Here is a 21,384-nt window from a genome sequence, read left to right as displayed (position 1 = left end):
GAATCTGTTTCCTTGTTCAGCTTCCAATAGATGGAAGGGGCAGCAAGAAGAGCATGAAGAAAAATGATGGAACCTTTACACAACCTGTGACTAATGAGGTGACTCTTCCATCTTTCAGTGAGTGGAACGAGGCAGTGATCTAAACTTTGGGGTTTGATTAGTGTTTTGATGGCCAACCCTGCCATAATCTTTGGCATGGTATATGGCAAATTACTGGATAATCTACTGTGGTTTTCAATTATGCAGACAGATTTTCTGCAAATACTTGCCTGAATGAGTGTTTTTGATGTATTCACCAGATCCTCAAAGAGCCTTGAAATCAGTGGGAGTTAAGTGCCCATGTACTGTGATGTTGCAGTCTATATGGTTTTATAAAAATATGCTAATGAGTGAATATAATATAACTGGAATATGCTTCATGCAAAAGGTCTCTTGTAAGATATCATTATAAAGCTTATAATCTACTGAGTTTCAGAGTAGCAGCCGTGTTAGTCTGTATCTGCAAAAAGAACAGGAGTACTTGTCGCACCTTAGAGACTAACAAATGTATTTGAGCATAAGCTTTCATGGGCTACAGCCCACTTCTTCGGAAATCTAATGAGTGTGATCATCCTGTTTGTATAAATGTACCACTCTTGTATCTGAAACTAGAAATATGAAATATAACTCTGAGGACCTACTGTAATTATGCAAAGTGTGGGCCATTAATGGTGGTTTGGAATCTTGATGACTCCCATTAACCAGGACAATTGTCTGCAGATGGCTGTGTTTACCTGTAAGTCTTCCTGTATACGTGTTTGCTGGCAAGTGGGCAATGAAGTCTTTCAGTGACATGTGATCATGTCACCTGAACTGGATCCATCTTTAACCTGGTGGCTTTCCATTGAGGAGGGGGTGGGAACCCAGAGAGGGACAAAGGATTCCCACCTTATGCAAAAGATATATATGGGGTGGAACAGAACAAAGGGAGGGGAGGAGCCATCATGAAGAATCCCCTAGCTACCACCTGAGCTGGAACAAGAGCTGTACCAGGAGAAAGAATTGTGCCCAGGCCTGGAAGGTGTCCAGTCTGAGGAAAAAACTTACTGAAGCATCTCTGAGGGTGAGATTATCTTTATTCAGTTTGATTAGACATAGATTTGTGCGTTTTATTTTATTTTGCTTGGTGACTTACTTTGTTCTGTCTGTTACTACTTGGAACCACTTAAATCCTACTTTCTGTATTTAATAAAATCACTTTTTACTTATTAATTGACCCAGAGTATGTGTTAATACTTGGGGGAGCAAACAGCCGTGCATATCTCTCTATCAGTGTTATAGAGGACGAACAATTTATGAGTTTACCCTGCATGAGCTTTATACAGGGTAAAACTGATTTATTTGGGTTTAGACCCCACTGGGAGTTGGGCATCTGAGTGTTAAAGACAAGAACACTTCTGTTAGCTGCTTTCAGGTAAACCTGCAGCTTTGGGGCAAGTAATTCAGACCCTGGGTCTTTGTTGGAGCAGACGTGAGTGTCTGGCTCAGCAAGACAGGTGCTGGGGCCCCGAGCTGCCAGGGAAGGCAGGGGTAGTAGTAGTCTTGGCACATCAGGTGGCAGCTCTCAAGGGGGGGTTCTGTGATCTAACCCGTCACACCCATGTACCTTTGAGGATCCAGGACTAGGTTTTTAACAAAAAAATTTATGAAATATGGGGCTCGATAACATGGAAAGGGATAACTACCAGACAACATACACAACATAATGGAAATCTTTGACCCAAGGAACTGCCTGAAACTAAACTTGTAGGCTAGATCTAATGTAATTAACATGCTTTCCGATCCAGGCTACTCTTCTCACTGATGCTTTCTTTGTGAAGTTAGGGAGACATTAGAAAATGAAGAAATTTATTTCTCCTGAATAATAATACAAGGCAAACTTTAAAGTTCTACAATTAAATGCAACGCCAGAGGCCACTAAATATCAAAGGACATTAAATTAAACGCACGGTCTGCAAGGATTCCAGGAATGATCTCCATTCCATGTGTGGAACAAGGATTTAAACCGTTCTAGAACTACAGGGATTGGATGAGACCTGCCTCGTGGCAGATTATCTTACATCTACCTACTGCAGGGTTTCCTGCAGCTTTCCCCGAAGCATCTGGTGCAACCAGTCAGAGACAGGATCCTGGACTTGCTGGAGCATGTGTCTGACCACCCCTATGTGAAGTTATCTAATTCAGGAGAGTTTTTCTGAATAACTGGCTACTGTGTTAACTGAAATGGGATGATATATTCCAAGGCCAGAAGGGTCCACTGTGATCATCTAACCTGACCTCCTGGACAACACAAGCCAGAGAACTGCCCCAAAGTAACGCCTAGAGCAGATCCTTTAGGAAAACATCCAGTCTTGATTTACAAATTGCCGGGGATGGAGAATCCACCCTGACTTTTGGTAAATTGTTCCGGTGGTTAATTACCCTCACTGTTAAAGCATGAATTTTTATTTTCAGTCTGAATTTGTCTAGCTTCAGCTTCCAGCCACTGGAGCTTGTGATACCTTTGTCTGCTAGACAGAGGAGCCCATTACTAAAAATGTTTTCTCTATGTGGGCACTTAGACTGTCAACCAGTCACCTCTAAACCCTTCCTTTGTTAAGCACAATAGATTGTCCTGGAGTCTATCACTGTGAATCACGTTTTCCTTTAATCATTCTTGTAGCTCTTCTCTTACCCCTCACCAATTTATCATCATCCCCTTGAACTGTGGACACCAGAACTGGACCCAGGATTCCATTCACATCAGGGCCAAATACAGAGGTAAAATAACCTCTTTTCATATTCAAGATTCCCCTGCTGATGCATCCAAGGATTGCATGAGCCCTCTGGCCACAGTGTCACACTGGGAGCGCATGTTCAGCTGATTATCCACCATGCCCCCGAAATCTTTTTCAGGAGTCAGTTTCCCAGGATAGAGTCTGCCATCCTGCAAGTATGGCCTGCATTCTTTGATCCTAGATGTAGATATTTACATTTAGCCATATTAAAATGATAAAGGATGTATAACCTGCCCTTGCAGAGGAAAGAGCCTCACTGAATGAGTCTCTTCCCCTCTCTAACACCCATGATTCTAAACATGTCACTGACTGTCAGTATCTTCCTCAACAGGGCTCTATGTATCATGTGACTGGCCCAGCCATTCGGGTGTCATTTCATGATGTTTCAATGGCAGGCTTTCTTCCAGCTGTGTCCATCTCCTCTCTGTGACCCACTGTACAGATAAGGGGAAACTGAGGCACACAGAGACTAAGTGACTTGCCCAAGGTCACACGGGAAGTGTGTGGCAGAGCAGGGACTTGAACCTGGGTCTCCCTGTCCAACCATCCTTCCTCCCCCACACAGCAGGAAGCCAGTAGTAACTAAAATGCTAATAGGAAATTTGTTCCAGGAATGAGTTGCAGGCAAAGGTTTGCCAGACAGAGAAATAATGAGCCTCTATATAGCCAGCTTTGTCCAGCCCCCAAAACTAATTAAAGGAGAAATCATACCCATTTTTGCATCCAGCTACCCCAGCCCGATGTACTGTCACTCCTTAGCTCAAAGGATTCTACTGAAGTGGAAAAAATTTGTTTTTACAGGGAAACAATGTAAATTAAAACTGGAAAAGGACAAGAGTTTAGTGGAGGCCAATACAGAGACACAAGTTAGTTTTGTACACAGAAATAAATACTGACCTAATCCAATCAAGTGCAAGAAGAAGATTCGGTAGAGTGTGTGTTGACCCAGGAATGATGCCCTCCAACAGCTATGGACTGAGCAGGGCTCTCTCATTCCCATAAAAAAAGTTGCTGCTAGATTAGAGGTGAGTGGGCTTCCAGGCCCATACAGACAGGAGTGGCTAAAACTGGCAGGAGGCAGGCAAAAGCTTCTAGACAAGAGCTGCCTTTAGGTAACTTACTTTCTTTGAACTACTGCACTTCAGAGCCAGATCAGTGACGCTTGCTGTAGCATTCACATAGGTGGTTCAGTTTAGCAAGGATCTCTCTTTGCTAAAAGTACCAACGCTGACCATGTTGGAAGGCACACTGTCATGTGAGCCCGATTCCGCTCTTACCTTCACCAGCATAAAAATCAAAATCACTCTCTGAGAACAACGGGCTACACTTACACAGGAAGTGAGAGGAGAAGTGGGTCCAGGACTGAGCTCAGGAACCTAAGAAGAGGCCCTTTTCCAAGGCCACAAGCATGGAGAAGGCTACAGGCTGTGTAGATAATAGAGGGCTTTCTATTCTCACACATTCCCCATCTGAACCCTGAGTTTGACTATGGACTAGGATTGTACATTAAATCTTAATCAGGTTTCTGTAGCTCCAGGAACTAATGACTTTTAAAGGGAGGTATAGCTAACTATACTTCCAAGAATCATTCCTAAAAAATATCTTGGATCCTAAAGCATGCTAAAGCTTCACCCCCTGCACCCAGGCCCCATGCCGATGCCCACCTCCCCTGCATCCGGACCCCCACATCTGCATCCAGACCACCCCCCACTGAGCCCCACCTACCATGCATCCAGACCCCTCCCACTGAGCCCCTCCCCCCTGCATCTGGACCCTCACCCCTGCACCCGGACCATCCCCATTGAGCCCCCCACACTCAAACCCCCACCCTGGCAAGTTCCACCCCCCCGCACCTGGACAACCCCAATAAGGCCCCTGCCCCAACCAGCTGCACCCAGACCCCCCACCCCACCAAGCCCCATTCCCCCAGCATCTGGACCCCCTGCCGAGCCTCCCACACCCAGACCCCCCTGCCAAGTCTCAACCACCTGCACCCAGACCCCCCCAACGAGCCCCTGTGTATTCAGAGCCCCTCCAAACCCAGACCCCCACTGTGCCGCCTGCACTCAGATTGCCCCACACACCCCACATCTGTATCTTGATTACACCCATGCAAACCCACTGAATACACACTGCAGTTGCACAGATGCAGCGTAGGAATTGCTCAGACCCAAGGTCCATCTAATCCAATTTTATCTCAGATGCTTCAGAAGAAGCTAAAAGAATCTGGCAAAAGGCAGACGTAGAATACTCTTCGCTCAGGAAGCTTTCATCTTAATCCTTACTAGAGGGAATGGCTGAAGCTGTGAAGCATGAGGTTTTTATTCCTTCCATTTCAAAGCATGATTTCTGCTCCCAGGCTCTCTGTAACTGTTTATGCATGAGAAGGGGAAAAACCCCAGCTTGACTTTCAGATCCCAGGCCAGGTTTGCAGGATTGGCAGTTTAAAAAAGCCATCTCTGTCTGTGTGACTTGAGCAAATGGGTTTTGTGATCAGATGTAACGTGACCATGCCGTGTTATTTTTCATCACTTTTGGGGAGTGAGCTGCTCTCTCGTAGAGGCTGGAGTTGTGTGCGAGGAGTGGACAGCATTTTTGCTATTAATATGCTGTTATTTTTAGGCAGCACATTTTATTTGACTACCATCGTGTGACCCACCATAGTAATCTAGCACCGGATGTATGGTGTAGTGGGAGACTGGGAAAGTGAAACTTTTAATCCTTCCCCTATAGTCTTGACCTCCTGGCTCTTGTTTCTCCATGATGCATCCTTTTCACTCCTGTTTGTATAGGTGCGTAGAGATACATCTGTCTGGCAAGCCCTGCTCTTTGAAACATCAAGATAGAGGAGTCAGCCTGAAGGACAAGTCTTCAGAGCAGTAGAAGGAAAAGCTGTAAAGTTCCTGAGAATAGGGGCTTATGAAAGTGCCTCCAACTAAAACTACAGTATTGACATAGAACAGTCTCTCCCAGGCTTAACAAGGACTGGTGTGGCATCTACTAGTGAAATCTCCTTATGTGCCAACCGGGATAGGATTGGCTATGAGACTTCCTACAATCATTTTTCTACTTTCCCAGAGGGACCGGCACCAGCTGGCACCGCAGGTTGTAGGAGAGCACTCTTGCTGCTGCCTCAGCTGATGGTCACAGTGGTGAGCCCACAGGGAGTCTGCAAGAATTTCTATTTTAAATGCCCCAATCACACCTCCAACTCACCTGTGGCACAAACCATCCCTTGATGAGTGGGAAGCTTAGAGGCTGCCCATGCTTGCTCAAACCCTCCCTTCCCTGACTTGTTTCACAGGCTCTCCAGTCTTAATTAGCACGTATGGCCCTGAATATTAAGATGACCTGTCCACACTGCACATAGGTTGTTTCTTTTGGCCTGTGGCTCACTCTCTCAGCGTATGCGCAGGGTGCCCAGCCATTTGATAGCATCGTCATCAGCCAGGTGGAGAGCCGGTAGCTTGCCAGCAAAATAAGTCAGTGGACACTTGTCAAGGATATGCAACAGTCTGAAGTTGACTACATCTACATCGCGGATCATTAGAGAAACCCCATTTAAAGACACTGGCTGAAACCAGCCTCATGTGAGACAAGTGACATCAGACAGGAGCACAGTACTCTGGTGTTGAATAGCAGAGGGCAAGGGCTGATGTTCTAAGTGTCCAGGTGCTCGCATCCCAGGTTGAGTCAGACAGTTTTCAGTACATATTGTTCTGAGTGCCAACTTTGGCTGCTGTCTTCTTCAAGTGGTTGTGGGACATCAACGGTGTATCCAAAGTCGGGTGGAGGTAAATTGGGTTTGGGTTGTCCCGCAGGCATGGGCCGTTCAGGCTCAGCTGCAGGTGCCATTGACTACAGTAGCCTGCCGTGAGCTTGAGATCATCAGTCAGGACCTCGTCTCACTCGGTTATCAGTCCGAGTTGCTCAGCAGGAGCGGGGATCTTGAACATCCTGGGCATTATTACCACTCTTGTGCGGAGGACGAGATGCGGCCCAGGAGCCTGTAGCAGGACTGCAGGTTTTCTGTCACGACAGTAGGGGCAGTCAGAGATCAGGCTTGGTCACTTCTGACATTCCTACTTTCCTCACACAGAATGCAGTCTGCCCATTGTTTGCTGGGCCAGGCTTTTGCCAAGGACCATGTAATGTTCTGCATTCCATGGTACATATACTGGAGGACCAGTTCCTGGCAGCAGCCAGGGGTCTGTGAAAGCCTGTTGGTCGCAAACTCACTGCAGTCTGGCAGCCTCACATACCTTAGGAGTTAGAGAATTGATATAGCAAAGCAGCCCAGTGTTTGCCCCTGGGTAACTGCAGGCTGAAGAGGTATTATAAAAAAAGGTCAGAATTCAAGCAGTAGGGTCTTCCACAGCTTCAGTCCTCTGCTATGAAAACTCCATTGGACCAATAGCTGGCTCTTTCAGCTAAAGCTGAAAGAGTCCTTTTCCTGCTGGAGTGGTTCTCTGAGTGTTTATCGGATAGTCCAACTGATGTGATTACCAATGGGTAGCTAGAATACAGGAAGTGGGGAGAACACACATCTATAGCTTTGACAGCAGTAGGGGAGTGGAAGGACAATAGTGAGGGAAACACACAGCTCTTGTATACGGGCTGAGCTCTGCAGGTCCTCGCACCTGCGATGCACAGCCCTTATTGCCTAATCTACCCTTTTCAAATTTACATCCCTATGCATCTTACAGCTGCCCTTTCTCAACAGTGGCACTGGAGAACTAGCATGTTTCCTCTGAGCCCCTCCTACATTCAGCTTTCTATGTACACACTCCTCTGCCATTACACACCCATGTTTAAGATTTTTAGGGAGAGGAGGGGTGGCTGTGACTTTTGCGTCCCTGTACAGATGCCACAGTGGGAAGGTAAATATGCACATTAGCTCTGAGAATCAGAGATAGTCGCCTACTGAGCAGTTAAAGAGGCTTCACATGTTTCCAAGCAGTGGTGCTGGAACTTTTAGAATCGGGGTGACGTGTGTTCACGCCCCCCGCTGCTCCCTAGAGCTGGGCCATGGCTCCGGGAGGGGGAGATGTGGACAGTGGTAAGGGGACCAAGGCTGGGGGTGGTTGTGGAGCTCTGGGTGCGAGGTTGGGAGCGGAGCCCTGCGTAAAACCTCGGGGTGTTGCAGTACTGCTCTCTCCCCCCCCCCCGCATCTTTAGTTCCCATGCCTATGTTCCCAAGAGGAGGATGTGTTCCTTCAGTCAAGTTAAAAGTAACACAAATGCAGGCACACTTCTAATGCAGTTCTTCAGTCATCAGGGCATCAAACTGATCATATTTAAAAATCATCGATCTAGCTTTGGTGTAATAAGACAGCGGAAAGCTGATCTCCTGTGGATTCCTGATAACCTATGATGAGCACTTTCAGTACTTAGACCCCCCCCACTACAGACAGGAAACCAGCATGTTTTTCAAATATTCTCCTGCCTCCTGTCACGCTCTGGCATTCTGCAAATCAGAAAATGCACCCCCCCCCCCCCCCCCCCGAAAGCCACAAAAGATTCACCAGGAGTTCCACGCTTACAGTCAAAAATAGGTTTAGTGGAATGTCTTTAGTCACAGCTGTAAGCAGCAATACTGAAAACACTTAGCTTGCACATCTCCATGACAGTACAGAAAGTCTCTTGGTTTGTAGAACCTAATTTTTAAAAAAAAAAAACATGAGACAGTGACATCCTTGCAATTATTCACAGAATGGTTAGATTCCCTTTAACATAATGCTACTTTCCTCCTCCTTCACTTGCATGAAACAACTGAGCTCCTACCTTCGGCAGCTGGCAGTAGGAAACTGTGTTTAAATTATAAATAACCTCATTACTACTTAACTATATATACAAATAAAATGTATTAGCAAGTAGCTAGTTCCAAACTGGGATTCCTGGAATATAGCAAAAAATAGGGTTTGGACATTCAACCTTGTTATAAATCAATGTATATGAAAAAGGGTCATTTGGCAGTTCTCAGAATGCCCTAATTAGAACTGGCTACTTGCCTCTTTCATCATCTTGAAAAAAATCACCTCAGCTATATACATATGTTTCATTTAAATTACACAGCAGCTTTTATCATCCCAGAGCCGCTTCCACAGAGGTCTCCAGCCATCAAGTCAAGTGTGGTATTTCAGGATGATAGGTACTGTAAGAGAGGTAAAAAACAAAACAAGTCTTTAAAACCATACATATACAAACCTAGTATCGATCAGTATCAGAGCTGCAGAAGAGAAAAAGAAAAGGTTACTCGCCTTGTGCAGTGACTGTGGTTCTTCGAGATATGTCCACCTATGGGTGCTCCATTTCTGGTGTGCATGCGCCTTGCAAGCCCTTGATCAGAGATTTTCTGTTAACAATGTCTGTTCAGTCCACATATGCACTCTATACAACCTTGTGCCGCGCTCTGAGTGTGTATAGGGCTGCACGGGCGAACTACCCTCATTTCCTTCTGTATCCGAACGTCCAACAAAAACGGGGAGGAAGGAGGGCAGGAATGGAGCACCGATAGGGAAACATTTCCAAAAACCACTGTTAATGCACAAGGTGATTAACTTTTTATCTTCAAGTGGTGTCCCAATGGGTGCTCCATTAGGTGGCTCCCAAGCAGTATCCTCACCAGGAGCAGGGGGCTTCAGAATCCAGTCCAAGACTGAAGACGGTACAGCAGAACCAAGCACTGCATCAGATCTGATGGCATGGACCAAGGCATAGTGTTCAGAAGAGGCATGCACTAGGGTCCACTTAGCAGCTCTGCATATCTCAGACACAGGAATGTTTCTGAGTAATGCTGTGGAAGTTGCTTGTGATATGGTGGTAGTATCCTTTGGCGTGGCAAAACACAAGCTATATCATAGCAAGCGGTAATACACCCAGAGATCATCTTGAAAGTCTCTGTAAAGAGATCTTGGACCCCTTTGATCTTTCTGCAATGAAGACAAGTATAGGTGATTTCCAAAGTTGCTTGGTTCAATCCAGATAAGAGGCCAATGCTCATAGTACATCTACTGTATGAAGGGAAGTCCCCCGCTCAGATTTATGTGGGTTAGGAAAAGGTACCAGTTGATGAATAGACTGGTTAAGATGGAAATCTAACAGCACCTTAGGTAAGAACTTTGGGTGTGGTTGTAGGGAGACCTTGCCTTTGAAAAATATTGTAAATGCGGGGTCTGCCATCAAGGTTCCAGTTTCTCCAACCCTACGGGCTGATGCAATAGCTATTATAAAGGCCATCTTCATAGATAAGTGAAACAAGGAGCAGGTTGCCATAGGTTCAAATGGAGGTCCCATAAGGTATCAGAGTACCAGATTGAGATCCCAAGTCACAGTAGGATCCTTAACCTAGGGATAAAGATTCCCTAGACCTTTAATAAATCTGAAGGACATAGGGTGCGCAAAAATAGAAACCCCTCTGGTGGGGAATGAAATGCTGATATCGCAGTGAGATGAACCTTTGAGATAAATTATAAACCCTATTTTTAAAATCCAGCAAATAATCCAAGATGGTTGACAGTGGAGACGATTCAGTGGAGATGCACAAGGGGAGTGATGGTGACACCAGTGGTTGAAACTTCTTCTGTTTCTGAAGGTAAGTAATTCGAGTTGACTCCCTTCTACTGTTCAGAAGTAAAAACAGTAGACTTCTACAGTACAATCAAAAAAGCTAACAGAATGTTAGGAACCATTGGGAGATAGATAATAAGAGAGAAAATATCATAATGCCACTATAGAAATCCATGGTATGCCCAAATCTTGTATACCACATACAGTTCTGGTTGCCCCATCTCAAAAAAAAAATAAAATAAAAAAAGATACGTTAGAATTTAAAAAGTACAGAGAAGGGCAACAAAAATGATTTGGGGTGTGGAACAGCTTCCATACAAGGAGAGATTAAAAAGACTGGGACCGTTCATCTTAGAAAAGAGACAACTCAGGATACCATAGAAGTCTACAAAATCATGAATGGTATGGAGAAAATGAATAAGGAAGTGTTATTTACCCCCTTCACAGAACCCAATGAAATTAATAGGCAGCAGGTTTAAAACAAACAAAAAGAAGTACTTCTTCACACAATGCACAGTCAACCTCTGGAATTCACTGCCAGGGGATGTTGTAAAGGCCAAAAGTATAACTGGATTCAAAAAGATTTAGGTAAGTTCCTGGAGCATAGGTCCATCAGTGGTTATTAGCCAAGATGGTCAGGGACGCAACCTCATGTTCTGGGTGTCCCTAAACCTCCAACTGCCAGAAGCTGAGACTGGACGACAGGAAATGGATCACTCAAATTGCCCTGTTCAGCGGGAAGCACCTGGCATTGGTCACTGTCAGAAGACAGGATACAGAGCTAGATGGGCCATTGGTCTAATCCAGTATGGCCATTCTTATGCTCTTATAATTAGTAATATGTGTATTCCTGTTCAGCAGGTGAATTCTAATCCCATGAACCATCTAGGAGACATGCTTGTTTACAAGCATCGTCCACCAGGGAATTAGGTGGGGGTTGGAAAACAAAAATTCCCAGTCCTTCGGGAAACATTTTATTTTTTAACCGCCCCCTTACAAGTTGGCAGTATGGTGGCAGGAGTTTGCCACACATTTGCTGGATCCAGGAATGCTTCATTAATGGGTAGCGCAACCCAAGTGAGTGTTGCCAACTGCAGAACTTCCAGGAGCTTGTGATGTGAGTGTAACTTCCTTGAGAGGTATCTAGAGGGTATCCACCACCCTCTTCACAAGGTTCTGGAATCGACTAACAGCGTCAGTCATCGATGGTGGAGGCACGTCTGTCTCAACAGGAGACAAAGAAAATAGGGGCCTGAGTGGTAGTCTTTTTGTTCGCCCTAGCCTCTTGTCATCAAAGGCCTCCTTGTGTTGGGGGTTTGGTGGAGGAGGCTGTGGGACTCTAGTTTTCTGGTGTGGTGGAGCCAGAGATCTGGCAAATTGCTGCTGATACACTGCCCAAGGATCCCAGTATGGCCAGTAGGGAGGCCCATATGGGAGAAGGGTTGGTACCCAGGACTGATCCCACCATCCCAGACATGGGCAAGGGGCTTTGTCAAAGTATGGGTTCCAGTAATGGAGACTCCTGCACTGATAAGGAGAAGACTGAATGTCTCCTTCATCCTCTGCAACATCCTCCAGTGGGCCCAGTAGAAAAGGGTAGAGAATCCTGCGGTACCAGGAAGCACTCATCATCCAGAGACTGGCATCTTGGTACCGAGAGTCATTTGGAACCCATAAGCAGCAGGGACTCTGGTTCGTCTAACATTGACATGTCGCTGAAGTAATGGAATTCCTGCGGTACTGAGTGGGTCAGTGCTGATGCAGCAGTTGGCTTGGGCAGTACTGTAGGTTTGTAGCATGTAGGCACCAGGGCTGAAGATGTGTACTTTGATTTTGTCAGTACCAACAGAGCCAAATGGGAATGCACTGCTGGCAAGTTTGAAATAGACAGTGCCGATCTGGAGGCAGACGATACTGGGGCCTTGCCGGTGCCGTGTTTCTCTGAAGTGATCTGAAATGTCCCTGCTCCACTAGTACCACAGGAGGAATCTTTCACCTCCATGGTACTGAGTCGAGAGTCAAGACCTCCGACACTGTAGACCTAGCACAAGATCAGGACTTCTTGGGAGCTGGCTGTTTGGTGGGAGACCAAGCTCCTTCCTCTTCAGAGCCTTCCCTGAATCCCCTGAGATCTTCCCCCTCTTAGGCGAGCCATTAGTTGAAGTCAAAGGGGCACTGGATCTGTCTGGAGACAGATGTACGGGGCAGATGTCTCCAGACCTGACTTGGAAGTGAGTCAAAGGGAGCACTCCACCAGTAGCAGCTTCAGTTTGGTTCCCCATTCTTCTGAGCTTTAGATTTTAGAGCCAGGTGACAGTTACACCTTTGGGAGATGTGGGATTCTCCCAAGCAACAGATACATTTAGAGAGGCTGTCGCTGATCGGGATAGCCTACTGACAAGAGAGGCAGTGTTTGAAACCTGGTGAGCCAGGCATGCCCCCAGCCAGGCCAAATAAGTTCCCCAGAAAAAATGGGAGAGGAAAAACTGAAACCTCTCACAGCTGTCTAACTAATTCTGTACTAACAGCAACTAACCCTAACTAGGAACACTACATTAACTAAACAACTTCAAAACACGCTGAGACGGGCACGAGGTGGATATGCTAGGGCTCTTTGTCAGGCCAAGGCAGCCAGAGTGGTGCCCCCGCGCAGCCCTATATACCCTTGGCATGCAGCACAAAGTTGTATAGAGTGCATGTGTGGGCCAAACGGACACTGCTAACGGAAAACCTCTGATCCAGGACTAGGGAGGTGCATGTGCACCTCAAGTGTAGTACCCACACAGACAGTACTTGCAGAAGAACCAGATTTCCTTAGTCAACCAAGGGACCGCAAGTAAAAATATATTTCCTTGTTCAAATCGATGAAAATGGTACAGGGTCTTGTCCCTGTAGCATTTGCGCAGGATGCAAACTGAATCCATTTCCAACTCCCCAAAACAAACCTGATGGGATTGTCCATCAATGTCACTCCAGTCGCTACCATTCCAGCTGTTGGCTCTAACTCTTTCACTTCCTGACTGCATTTCAGCCGGATGAGATAGTCCCTAAGGATATTAGGTTTTTGCTTACTACCAAGGCAGGGCCTTGCATAAAGCTACACCTGTACCACTGCTCCTACATGGATGGGAGAATTTTCTCCCAAGATCAGCAGCAAGGAAGGGCCTTGCTGTTGTGCTGGCCTCCTGGGGTCCCTTGTTAAAACTCGGCCATCCATCTCAAAGGAAGGGTGGAATGACTTCTCTGCCTCAGAGCAGCGCTCTCTCTGGTTATTGTTTATGTCACTGTAGTGCCTAGAGCTCCCATTGCACTAGGTGCTATAGAAAACACACAGGACAGGGAGTTTACACTCTAAATAGACACGACAGGCTAAGAGTGGGAGGGGAAACAAAGGCACGGAGAGGGAAGTGACTTGCCCAAGGTCACACAGCAAGGCTGGTGACAAGGTTTGGAATAGAACCCAGCTCTGAGTCCCAAGCGTATACTCAAGCCACTGGCCCACACTGCCTGCCAGAGATTATTATACAAGCCCCTTTTGAAGGGAGCTTTGTCTCAGAATAGACAAATTGCCATAGATTACAGGTATTTTCAAACATTTTCTGAGAGAAGGTACCTCAGACCCTTTGGGTCTTCAGTCCATCTCCCTTCAGACTTTGCAAGCTGATCACGGTGCTACGTGCTGAGTTTCCAGGAATAGGGTATCTCTTTTGTTGAGAAAGTGCAACTCCATCTCCTGCCTTGGTAATGGTTATTAGAAGGTCTTTGTTTAAACAAGAAGAAATTTCCCACACACATGCCTGTAATCCCAGCATGGCAGGGGTTCAGCACAGGCAAGGGGAGCCCTTGGTTAAAATATTGGCTGCATGTGACTGAACATCCCTAAGGAGCAAGACTTGGGGTCACTGGCAATTTCTGCTCAAGTGCTACTGATCAGGTCACATGTGGATGGCAAGGAAGTTCTAAGTGTCAATTTTAACATTATTTACAGCAAACAAAATGTTTCAATGTAAAAATAAAACCACCAACCATGCAGGGAAGGGTTGTCAATACTTACTGATGATCACTAGCAAGAGGATGACAGCAACCAAAGCTACAAGGGCCTTCATCTGCAAGAAGAGCGCAAAGAAAGGGAGGAATTACCTTCCTGACATGAGACTACATGTTTGGCTTGTTCTAAATTAAATGAGTCACCTCCCTGTTTAGATCCAGGACAAGGTATCTGTTCCCCTATCCCAGAATACTGTTGATGCCACTCCACAGACCAGATGGAAGGGAGTGTATTTCAAACAAATCACTTTAGCTGACACCAATTCCTAAACCAGCTCTCTGGTGTCTCTTGTTTTAGAAAGCAGAAAATAGAGGGGAGTTTGGGGTAAGCTGCATACCTGATTTGGAAAAAAACACCCCAATATATCTACACAAGAGTGTGTATAGATGTGATCATATACAACATCTATCAGCACTAGAAAAATGTCCCGATACCTCAAACGCCGAGGCCAAAAATGTTCAAGCCTAGGTACCTAAAGTAAGACTCTCCCAAGTAACAGTATCCTGACAGAGCAATGCATGCTGGTACTCATGGTCTCTGCTGGCCTCAGCTCTGGATTCAAGATAAGAGTGGCTGCAATATGCCCCATTTTCATACAAGTTAGATACAAATCTCAGATTCTGGCAATCTTCTCACGTTACTCTTAATAGGACCAAATTTTAAGAACGTGCATTAAGAAATCCACTTTTTCCCCTCTCCATTTACTCACCTTGCACCCTCGCCACCACATCTGTCTTCGAAGCTGTTTGGATCGGTTGCTGAACGCTGTTGCATTGTCTGATAAACTTTCTGCATCACATGGAGAGAGAAAATAATTAAAGGCATAGCAGCATGGGCACATCTAGAAGCACAAACACACCAGAAAAAAAGGCCTCCGGTTCTGCAAATTCACTTATTCTTAAACCATAAACTAGGAAACCAGGGAATATACACAATTGCCAAGTGCTTCTGCATAATTATATTGAAATTCAGCATGCTGTGTTTCATCAACATGCTGAAATTCACTAGCAACACAGTAGAACTTTGCCAACACAAACTAATGACTAGGAGACCGATTATAAATGGTGAATGTATTTTACAAATTGTAAGTGAACAGACAAGAAAAAAAATGGTCTTTGTCAGTTTGCATAAGAGTAGTTTAATTGTGGCAACACCATAAGTATACTAGAAACTATAAAAGTCATGGAAATCAGCATTACAAGACTTGATTGTAGTGTTCTGCAATTAAGCCTTTCTCCTGAAACACAAAGTGAAATTCCCAAGCATTTACAGTAATGAGAATTTTCAGCTCTGCAGAATAGCAGAACAAGAATGAGTGAGGTTCCACAGTAACTTGTAAGGGTCCCAAATACATTATAGCATATAAAGTCAAGTCTTTTATAAGTGGACCCTTCAGGTTAAAAACACAATAGGCTGAAAGAGGGAGAATTAAATTTAAGTTGAAATATCCAGTAGGACTACTAAAAAAAAAAGCAAAGTGCTGCAAGTGACCAGCTCAAGCCAGCAACAGATGAGGGGTATAGAAATCTAGAAGGTATGTGAAGAGAACAGCCATGACATGATGGAGACTTACCCCTAGCTGGGAATGATACTAACTGGGGAGGTGTTGCAAACATCAGCAAGGTCAGAAAAACTATACAAAGGGACCTACAGAGGTTAAACATCTAGACAGCAAATAAAATGAAGTTTAAGCTGGCAAAATGCAAAGCCAATACATCGAGGGAATACTAATCTGAAATGCAGCTATTCGGGGGAGGGAGGATCTCTTTCAAGACTCCTGCCTCCCCAGAGAAAGGGTAGGGGCAGAGAGCCGGTAAACAAGAACTTACAGTTCCAATTTAAGGGCAATGAAAGTCAATGCAGAGGTATCAAGGGCAGATTTACAAAGGTATTTAGGCACCTTGCTGCATCTTTAGGCACCTAAATATCTTAGTAAATCTGGTCCCAAGTCATGACCCAAGTTGATAACAGTGTTTTATATAGGACTCTGGTGAGATCGCATATGGAGCACAGCACACAGGCTGAATACCAGCAGGCTGCCAAGTCTTTACTCCTGGGAGAATTCTGCGCCACTGCGCATGTGCAGAATTCATGTCCCCCACAGATTTCTTTGTTCCCCAGCAGAAAAATGACTTTCTGATGGGTAAGCAAAGGGAAGACACAACAGCGGTCATGTGACCCTCCCCCGGAGTATGTTTTGGGTGCCCAGGACAGCCAGCAGAGAGGTAAATCACTGTGGGGCAGGGGGCGGGACTGGGGAAGGCCTAGCTGGTGGCTCCTACCCTGTGCCAGGCTCAGCTGCTAGTCCTGGCTGGGTGGGGGAGGACAGGACTTTCTCTTTCCCTGCACGGCATCCAGGGCTGGGTCAGACCCACCCCCAGATTTCTCCCCAGGCTGCAGGAAGCTCTGCAAACTCCCTCGCCTCCCCCTCTCCCCCGCTTCCTGCACCCATCACTCCTCAGCTACAGGGGGAGGGATCACTGTACGGGGAACTGCTCCCCCATCCGCCCAACCCCCTGCATCCAGACCCCCTCATACCCAGACCCTCCCACCGAGCCTCAGGCCCCCAGAATCCCACCTGCTGAGCCCCACTCCCCCTGCACCTGGACCACCCTGATGAGTCACCTGCACCCCCACTCCACTGAGCCCCAACCAGCTGCACTTGGATCCCCACCCCACTGAGCCCCACTCCCTCAGCATCTGGACCCCCCCACGGAACTCCCCACACCCAGACCCCCCTGCCGAGCTCTCTCTCTCTCTCTCACACACACACACACACACACACACACACACACACACCCCTGCTGAGCCCCAACCACCTTCACCTGGACCCCCTTGCAGAATCCCATTACCATTGTACCCAGAACCCCCCAACAAACCTCCAGATCCCCCCCACACCCAGATCCCCCATTGAGCTTCCCCACACAGAACTCTCACCCTACACCTGGATCCCCCCACACTAAGCCCCTCCACACTTGGAGCCTGCCTGCCCACACCTAGTGCACCTGGCACAGATGGGCAGGGCCCTGGGGTATTTCTGGGGCAGGCCCAGTCCTTGCGCTGTTTCAGGGTCAGGAGCAGCCTCACTGCTGAGTCCGTGTCCCGGGGGGAGCTGCAGAGTGATCTTCCACCTCTGTGCAGCCAATGGCCTGTGCTCCACAATGCCATGCTGGAGCCTCCACATTTATTTGACAAATAAAATTTGCAGAATTTTAAAACATTGTGCACAGAATTGTTTATTTTTTGGCGCAAAATCCCCTCAGGAGTAACAAGTGGAGGGAACATAAAGAGCAACTACCCCAAGTGAGGGGATGGAAGGAGCGATGGACGAGGAATATTTAGAGAACTATTCCTGGGCTGTAAAGAGATGAAGTCGGGGGAGGAAAATGATACGCTGCAAGTTATAAGCACCAAGGGAAAGAAAATGTTTAAGGAGGCTCAAGGAAGTACAGGGATGAAAGTGGAAAAGGGGACACTTGGCTTCCCAACAAACAGACAGTAAGATTGGCAGTCTCAGGCTGGAAACAGCCTCCCAATGGAAGTGGTGTATCCATGGAGACACTTCAAATAGAGGTTTGTCCAGATTAGGATATTGTAGGAAACAATCATGCCCTGGGCCCATGAGAAAATGTGCTTTAGCAGGTCATCGTCTCGCTCTGATTTCCAGAATCTGCTGTCATGAAATGGAATCAATCTAACACCATTGCCCGGCAGAGAGGGATGAGGTGTACAGCAAAATAGCCACAGTCACCAGGGGAAAGAAGAGGACTTTCAATCCCTTCACTAAGGTTATTCACAGTGGTGTTTTAAAGCTGCCTAGAGGAGCATGCTGTTTCCCAGGACTCAACGTGAGGGAGGGGAGGCAGGAAGAGAGTTCTAGAATATTATTAAGTATTCCCACCTGATTTATCCTGTAAGTCATCCAGTCTCTCTCCTCTTTCAATCACCTTGGTGATGTTCTCCTGCATGACATCAATGACTTCATCCACCTGGTTCTGGACACTAGAGGAAAGTAAAGCCATTAGAAATCACACAGGCCTAACAGTAGCAGGTGTTATGGACTCTATATTCCATTACCGGTGCTTCGGTGAAAGCTGTTTGCACTGAAAGAATGAGCAGCAGTTCACCAATGATACAGACAGACCCAATAGCGGAAAGGTCATTGTGACATTTGAGAAAGTCTGTGGTGGGCAGGATTAACCCTGCGTGTGATGCTGTTCCAGGAGATAGGTGGGTTCTCTCCATAGCGTCATTTACTCTGCAACACTTTCTCATCCTCACCCCACGCTCAGGCCAACTGCCTGGAAAGTTGGAGCAATATGTTTATAGATGAGGAATAGTCTCGGTCCATGAACTCAAGGGTGATTTTTCCTGGCTAAGGATATTAGCACTTTATTCTCCGAGGAAAAGGAAGGAGTTTTAATAGCATTTTGTTGCTCTTGCAGTTCCTGCCATATTGTGCTGTTTGACTTTTCTAATCCAGCTTCAGATCTCTCAACGTCAAGAGTTTGAGCTAGAACCTAGCTCTGGTTTCCCTGCATTAACCTCCAGGTCTCCTTCAGGACTCACTCCACACTGCAGAGGGGTATGGAAGTGGCTCAGTCTCTTAGATTGGGATTTTTAAAAAGGGGTTTACGGAACTATGTACCCAGCTCACTGAAAGTCAGTGTGAGTTGAGTGTCCATCTGCCTTTGTCTTCCTATCAAAAGGAGAGCAATGAAATGGAAGATCTGAAAGCATTCTCAATACCAGAGTCACTTTTTCAAACAATGTTGGGAGAATTAATTAAATCTCTTCTATCTTTGCTATTGTTGGGGTGCTGTGATTTGGCAGGGACTGAGGACATCTGTTAGTTAAGTGTGGCCTTTTAAAGATCTTGTCAAAGATGCGGAGAGCTTGGAATGGAGGCTCTTTTGTGCAGAGTAGTACGTTTCTTTTGTTTTATACACCTCAGTCACTATGTCCTTTCTGGAGTGCTAAACCTCAACACAGGGTTGTTAAATAGCCTGGGGATGAAAGCATCAGGAGGGTGTTTCCCCAAGGAAGTCTGCAACTGTATTTGAAGAATCAGTTGCATTTGCCCAAAATGTGTTCAAACAAATTTCAAAGGAACAGATGAAGTAAATTAAGATGAACTATCATATCCCAGCTTCTGAATTCCATATCAGAGGTTAGTCAACAATACAGGTAGTTATTTTGCTGCACAGTAACCAGGTTCAAATCCCTAAGGCTACTGCAAATTCAGAAGTTAACGGACAATGCCATAAAATAACACTCAAAAGCCACATATAACAAAAGTACTTGACTACATTTTGGAGATAATGCACGTTTGTCTTTACTGGAGATGGAAATCAGAAACAGCTTAGGGCCCCTGCAATATAATAAGAACGGCTATACTAAGTCAGACCAAAGGTGCATCCAGACCAGTATCCTGTCTACCGACAGTGGCCAATGCCAGGTGCCCCAGAGGGAGTGAACCTAACAAGTAATGATCAAGTGATCTCTCTCCTGCCATCCATCTCCACCCTCTGACAAACAGAGGCTAGGGACACCATTCCTTACCCATCCTGGCTAATAGCCATTAATGGACTTAAACTCCATGAATTTATCTAGTTCTCTTTTAAACCCTGTTATAGTCCTAGCCTTCACAACCTCCTCAGGCAAGGAGTTCCACAGGTTGATTGTGCGCTGTGTGAAGAAGTCATATGAAATGTACTGGCCTCATGGGACAATGGCAAGAACAGTTGTCTCTGAGGCAGTAAAAGCTAAGCATTGGACAAAACCACCGTTTTCTTCAATGCAAGTAGGTTCTAGGCTCTTACTCTGGTAAGATTATTTTGTTCAGTTTCTTCAACTCATAAAATGCATGGATTGAATATATATCAAATGCCTTGCGTATACTGAATCTGCATAGTTTGAAAAGCTGATGTAAACATGAGAAGGAGAAAAACTCTAGCCATTCCCACATATTCTTGGATATACGTGTCATGTACTAATGGAAAAGGTCCAATGCTTTCCCTATGGCAAAAGATATATCAAAGAACATTTCCAATAGCTAATAATTCACGCTTCCTTAGCAACTACAATCTGAGAATCTCAAAACACCTACCACCAATGATTTCATCCCTGAAACACGGCCATGGAATAGGAAAGTATTATCCCTCCCCATTTCACAGATGGAGAAACTCAGAAAAGTGACTTGCCTCAAGTCGCAGAGCCAGGAATAGGCCTAATAATAATGATACCACCTAGCTAGCACGTATACAGTGCTTTCCATCAGTAGAGCTCAAAAACATTTTACAAAAGAGTTATTATCATCACCACTTTGCAGATGGGGAAACTGAGGCACAGAGAGGTGAAGTGACATGCCCATGGTCACCCAGAAGACCAGTGGCAGAGCCAAAAAATAGAATCCAGGTCTCCCAAATCCCAATCCAGTGGTCTTTCTGATAGCCCACTCTGCCACTAGTTTACACTCACCTAATTTTTCTGTCTCCTGAGACCATACGTTCCTCTCATCAAAGCAGAAGATATTATGTAGACAGTTATGCATGGGGCACGTATAAGAACTCCTATTATAATAAACCGCAGATTTGAAAAAAAATCAGGGTTCAGAATAAATGAAGAAAGAGCTTTGGGGGTCTGCAGCTCAAGCAGTCTTACAATCTGAAAGGGATTTAAAATATACAGCATACAGATAGAGAAGCTGTCACCAAAACTGCTCCAGATGCGAAAGGCCTAGAGATGCAACTGCAACTATTAAATCGGAAGTTTCAAACATTTCGAGATGAATAGCGAAAGCCAACCCAGCACCACAACAATTGTAGGGCTGATCTTCAAATGCACAAATGTCCCTTGGGTGTCACACTTCTGGGGGCTTTCAATAGGAACTGGGCAGCTAACTGCCTTTTGTGCCTTTGAAAATCTCCCCCTACACGTGCTCATTGCTCC

The 21,384-nt window shown here is 45.8% G+C and overlaps 1 protein-coding gene across 1 annotated transcript; it reads right to left on the bottom strand.

Annotated features, from left to right (window-relative positions):
• Positions 1 to 8,485: 8,485 nt before the first annotated feature.
• LOC112107435 (vesicle-associated membrane protein 4-like) lies at positions 8,486 to 20,939 on the bottom strand. The gene is made up of 5 exons (XM_026656115.1): positions 20,914 to 20,939; positions 18,335 to 18,435; positions 15,143 to 15,222; positions 14,440 to 14,491; positions 8,486 to 8,970 (listed from the first exon to the last, which is right to left on the bottom strand). The coding sequence occupies exons 1-5, from the start codon at positions 20,937 to 20,939 to the stop codon at positions 8,942 to 8,944; spliced, it is 288 nt and encodes a 95-aa protein (XP_026511900.1). The 3' UTR covers positions 8,486 to 8,941.
• Positions 20,940 to 21,384: the final 445 nt, after the last annotated feature.

Source organism: Terrapene carolina, unplaced genomic scaffold (assembly GCF_002925995.2).
Source record: "Terrapene carolina triunguis isolate 2854851 unplaced genomic scaffold, T_m_triunguis-2.0 Scaffold212, whole genome shotgun sequence".
In the NCBI taxonomy this organism is placed as follows: domain Eukaryota; kingdom Metazoa; phylum Chordata; order Testudines; family Emydidae; genus Terrapene; species Terrapene triunguis.
The sequence above is the reverse complement of the archived record's forward strand: the minus strand, read 5'-3'. Positions and strand labels throughout refer to the sequence as shown.